This window comes from Phalaenopsis equestris, unplaced genomic scaffold (assembly GCF_001263595.1).
Source record: "Phalaenopsis equestris unplaced genomic scaffold, ASM126359v1 Scaffold000002, whole genome shotgun sequence".
In the NCBI taxonomy this organism is placed as follows: Eukaryota; Viridiplantae; Streptophyta; class Magnoliopsida; order Asparagales; family Orchidaceae; genus Phalaenopsis; species Phalaenopsis equestris.
This window is the reverse complement of record NW_018164444.1, coordinates 12786760-12792136: the sequence shown is the minus strand read 5'-3', so window position 1 is coordinate 12792136 and position 5377 is coordinate 12786760. Positions and strand designations below refer to the sequence as shown.

Sequence of the window (5377 nt, the reverse complement as noted above, 5' to 3'; positions counted from 1 at the left end):
AACATGCGTGCAAGCTTCAAGGTGGAAAAATTATTGTATATATACACCGCATGCAGAGATGTATACGATGTCAGATTTTGATTGTAGATCACGGTGATCTACTATCAGGATGCAATCAAATTTTTTTTTGAAAAAAATATAATTTAAAGTGGGCTTCACTTAGATTACCGTGATCTACGGTCAGGATCTGACACCGCATGCATCTCTGCATGCATTGTATGTATGCAATAATTTTTCGTCAAGGTGGCACCAAACTCTCATAAATATGATGATAGTATTGATGTACGGTTTTTTTTCCTGTGTTTTTCTTTGAAGCCACCAAAGGGCAACTGGTTCAGTTTTTTTGTTTCTTCAGATGTCGCTTTCTCTAATTATTTGTTCAATTTAAAATTATGTTTTTTTAAATATTAAATCAGCATTAGCTTGGATTACCATGGGATTATTTGAGTAACTTTAATGTATTTTCAAATGCAAATATTTTCGTGCTCTAATTTAAAAGAGTAAATATTTATTCAGTACAAGTAACTTATTAAACATCATTTAATTATGCATCTACTTTACATGTCAAAAATAATTTTAGGAGAATGCATTTGAAATAACTTAGATTTATTTGTTTGATCTATTTGTCCATGCAATATCCGTAATCTTGTTTGTTCCTGCATAATTTCTTAATAAATTCCTCTCATTTAAGACTTTTGCTTTTCTTTTAAGACTTCTAGCCTTAATGGGGTCCATTCTGCCAATAATTTATTTAATGGATGCCTAATATTGAAGAAAAGCATGTGCCATACTACAATCTTGACCATGTTGGAAGATGCCCATTCAATCATTTCAATGATGCCCAAAAGGAGGAATTTTTAGGTGGATTATTTTACATGCGCACCATCTAAAATATTATTTTTTTATACCTTAGAGTTTGTGTAAAGGACTATTTTACAACTATGTAAATACTATTATACCATAAATTGTTTTAAGATAATAATATAACATTATTTAGTAATTATAAAACTTGAAATAAAATAGAGTAAAATGTTAAAATAGTCTCCTAGCTGTTTATATGAAGCCATTTTAGTCCCTAATATAAAAAATGTCAAATTAAGCCCCAAGCTCTAATTGGGGCTGAAGCAGTCCCCATGCGAGAGTCTTAAAAGAATAATTTAAAGAATTTGAGGACTAATTTGATAATTTTATAGACCGTATGTAAATAGTCAAAAGACTATAACATAGCTAAACTATTTCTTGCAAAGGATGGAGCTACGAAGGTTTCAAGCTTAGCAAAGTACCATTGAAACTTTGAAGATAGTAAGGAGAATTAGCGAAGTCTCCCATCCTATAGCAAGGAATGAATGATCATTATATTATTTAGATGATAATATCTTAATTAGGTTAGACTTTTCATATTTTTTATTTTTGTTTAGTTTTTCAAATTATTCATTTTTGAGAGGAACTTTGATATAATATTAGGAATATTTCAGTATGCAATAGAAGTAATATTTAGTGAATTATCATAAATTATGCTTAAAATTAAGAATATATTTATTTTTGTTACAATATAAACTGTTTAAACCATCACCATTCCTAAATTTTAATAAATAAAAAAAATAAATTGAATAAGATTTCTGGACTCAAGTTATGTTTGCACTTTCACAGATTCAATAAAAATGGCATTTACAGACATATACCACCCATTTTCTATGTATTTACATTTCTAGCACTTAAAACTTCATTTTTTATATTTACGCGACAAAAAATTTCATATCACGTCAAAGATATCACTATTTTAATTTTGAAAAAATGAAATACACATTTTCATACAGTGATAAGATGACGTATATGTAAAAATTTAATTTCAAGTGTTGGATATGTAAATACATGAGAATTGAGTGGTACAATTGTAAATCTTCTTATGAAAAAGAATTTACGTGAAGAGCGTTAAAAATCCTGATATACATTTAATATCTTCTATTTATTGAGGGTAAGTCCTAAAAAAATGACATATTTAGATATATATCATTTCTATACATTTATGATCCGTTTTGGGTGGTAGGCCTCGTTTGAGAGCACTGTAGAGTCCCATTCTGATCCAGAGAACCCCGACGAATGCGATGCATCTGTTTAGTACAGAATTGTTGTTAGATACTCTTCAAAATAACCGTTGAAGACCTTCCATTACCCAGCTTCACGTCAGCGAAGAAGAGCTCCCGCATTCTGCTCCTACCCATGTCATAGCCGACGGCATGATCAATGGGATGCTAGCCGGATATTCTTCGAGATTTTTTTGGCGGGATACTCGATCTCGATCGACTATTGTACCTTCCCTTAACCCATTTCGTGCTTGTTTGTGATGCTTTTTCTGTTTGTATCAGTGATGATTTTTTATGGGATTTTCTTGCCTTTTAGCTTATAAATGATACCAACTTTTTAAAAAATTATTGCATACGGACGCCTCAAGCGGTCATAATGTATTTTGATTTTTTTTCAAAATTTTTTTTAAGTAGGGCCATTAAAATATATCATTTTCTAACTTTTTTTTTTTTCATTTTTTTTGTTTCTGCTCTAAAGTCCTGTATAACAACTTTTTTGAAGTGTGAAGTGGTCTCAAATGAAGCTTTAGAAGTTTGCTTTGAGAATTATATATATATATATATATATATATATATATATTTAAAAAAAGGCTCGCAACTTTCTTATAAGCAATGTACTTTAACATATTATATATAAGGTTGAAAAAATCAATTTCCCACCATAAAAATTTTTGAAAAACAATTCCCTAAACGGAATTTGACAGCGATCTAAAATGCAAAACAAACCTACAATTAGCCGATTGACCTCCTGGCTTGTATAGGAAGGCGGGCCGGGTTCCATCCGGCTCTTCGTTGGTCCGAATAATGATTTGTACGATGCCCTCCTATTTTATTTTAAAAATTAAAACTAGTTCCATCTTCAGCTGAAAATATCATCTGTTTGTCACAACTGGCTCACTTTCCATAATACGTTAACACAAAAGACAGAGAAATCAACACAATATGCTCTTAAATTAGATATTATAATGCATAATTAATGCAAATTAACAGCTAATCATGAAGGGGAAATGCTTCCGGCATCTCAAAGCTTTTAGTCTCCAAATGGCAAGAATGGCGACCATTTTACATACTGTTTTTGTCCTATTATGCATTCAGGTTTTAGTTATTTTTTATTAAGGGGCATTTACATATACACATACCACCCAATTCCTATGAATTTACATATCCAACACCTGAATTTTATTTTTTACATTTATACCACCCAATTCTTTCATTTCACATAAAAAAAGGTGTTTTTTTAACTTTTAAGGTGGCATATATGTAAAAGTTGAAGTTTAGGTGTTATATATGCAAATACATAAGAATTGAATGGTATGCATGTAAATCTTTCTTTTATTATTATTCTTACCGTGTGACCCTTTCAATAAATTCTTAATGCATGTTGCTGATACATAAGCTGAATAATGGCGGGCCATTAGGCATGATGAGATTTGGTAGGTAAAGCTGTTGACACTAACGATCATTTCATTATATATATATAATATTAAAAGATAAGGTGCATATCCAAATTACAGGAGCTATATATTTGTTAGTTGTTAATTAAGATCTTTTTTTAATAATTATGATTATTAAATTTCTTTAAATTATTATGATTATTATAAAATTTTTTAAATAATAAAAAAATATTAACTAAATAAAAGTTAATTAAATTAATAAAAAATTATGCTAAACAGCCCTTAAGTGAATTAAATTAATAAAAAATTATGCTAAACAGCCCTTAATTTTATGCTTAAGTATGCTGTTAAGTAATCAAATACTGGTGGGGTTAGATTAGCATTGGGTTAGTTTAAATGAGATTAATAAAAGCACTAAAATACAATTTGATAAATTTTTTGAGCTCTTATTGAAGTCAGCGAGTTGGTGAGTTCAAAGCAGATAGTCTCCAGGGCTCAGTTGTTTTTTGAAGAACAGAATATCCGCTTTTAGAAAATAATGATAATATTATTATATTACTCTTGTTTTATGTAAATATAAAAAACACTGAAAATATTGCTATTTACAAAACTAGCCCTCTTGCATTTAATTTTCAAATTATCTTCCCCAACATCAAAATTCACATGTTGAATCTTTTAGGGATGTGAGATTAAGTATAATTCATCAACTTCTACAAGCTGAGAGTTTTTAATTCATCAACTTCTCATCTTCTTATTTCCCTCACTTCACTCCCCACATTTATACTGATCATCACACTTACACCATCTAGCAATAACCTAAATTTCACAGTCATAACCATTAAATTTTAATAAAAATCATTTTTTTCTTAAATTTAATATCTAAAAAAAAAAAAACTTTATAAATTTATATTTTAATGTAAAAAATGATAGATAATTAAAAAAAAAAAAACAGATTTTATACATTAGTTAACAGTCAATAACCATGAACTAAGAACATAAAACCATAACAAATCAAACAAACAAATTGTACTGAATCTTGCACTCTTGAAATCCTCACATCTCCTCTCCAAACTCCAACACAATTATTAATCAAAATCAAATCCAAATAATAATAAAAAACAAACCTTTCCATCATCTTCCTCCCCCACCCCCCACCTCTCACTCCCCTTCATTCCCACTCTGCCAAAGCGAACCGTTCCCCGGTCCCGGACTCCTAGTAAACGGCGTCGCGGGAAATAGCGCCACCCACACATCCGTAAACGCATCTATAATAGCCTGATGATGATGCTGCGAGTTCAAGGACAGAAAGCAATGAAGAAGTTGCTCCAATTCCTTGGCTTCATAAATCCCCTTCTCCACCACCATCTCAGCCATCGATCTCCTGAAATCAGATCTCGGATCCTCCGACTGCTTCACCACCGCCAAGCTCTCCCCTTCCCCTCCCAAACACGGCGACAATCTCCTCCCCGGCGAAGTCGTCCTGCTTTCCATCGACTTCGCTCCTTCCATCATCGCCGCCCTCCTTAATCTCAGCTCCGTCATCTCAAAGGAGTTATCTTCCGTCGAGGAAACTAGCATCTCGTCTTCCTCGTCTTCCTCCTCTCCATCATCGTCGTCGCTGGAGAACATTCGGGAAGAGGGGTTGGGGTTATTGGATGGTTTTTTCTTGGGGTTTCGCCGGCGGTGGCGGCGCGGGTGGGGTGTAGAAGCGGCAGCCGCGGCGGCGGCGGCGGTGGAGCCGTCGTAGGAGACGGGGTGCCATTTTTCATCTTTGCGCCAGAGGTAAGCAGGTGTTTCGCGTGCCCGAGATAGATCGTCTGCTTCGGCGTCGGCGGTTGCGGAGACGGAGAGGTTGGGGCGAGGGGGGGCCGGAGGAGGAGGGCGGCGGGGACGGCGGCG

At 33.4% G+C, this 5377-nt stretch overlaps 1 protein-coding gene across 1 annotated transcript; it reads right to left on the bottom strand.

The window, feature by feature from the left end:
* Positions 1 to 4522: 4522 nt before the first annotated feature.
* Positions 4523 to 5377, bottom strand: LOC110030114 (transcription repressor OFP7-like; the record flags this gene model as incomplete). Its single annotated transcript, XM_020732727.1, has 1 exon — positions 4523 to 5377. A coding segment is annotated over one exon (741 nt), but the record flags the coding sequence as incomplete, so codon positions are not given.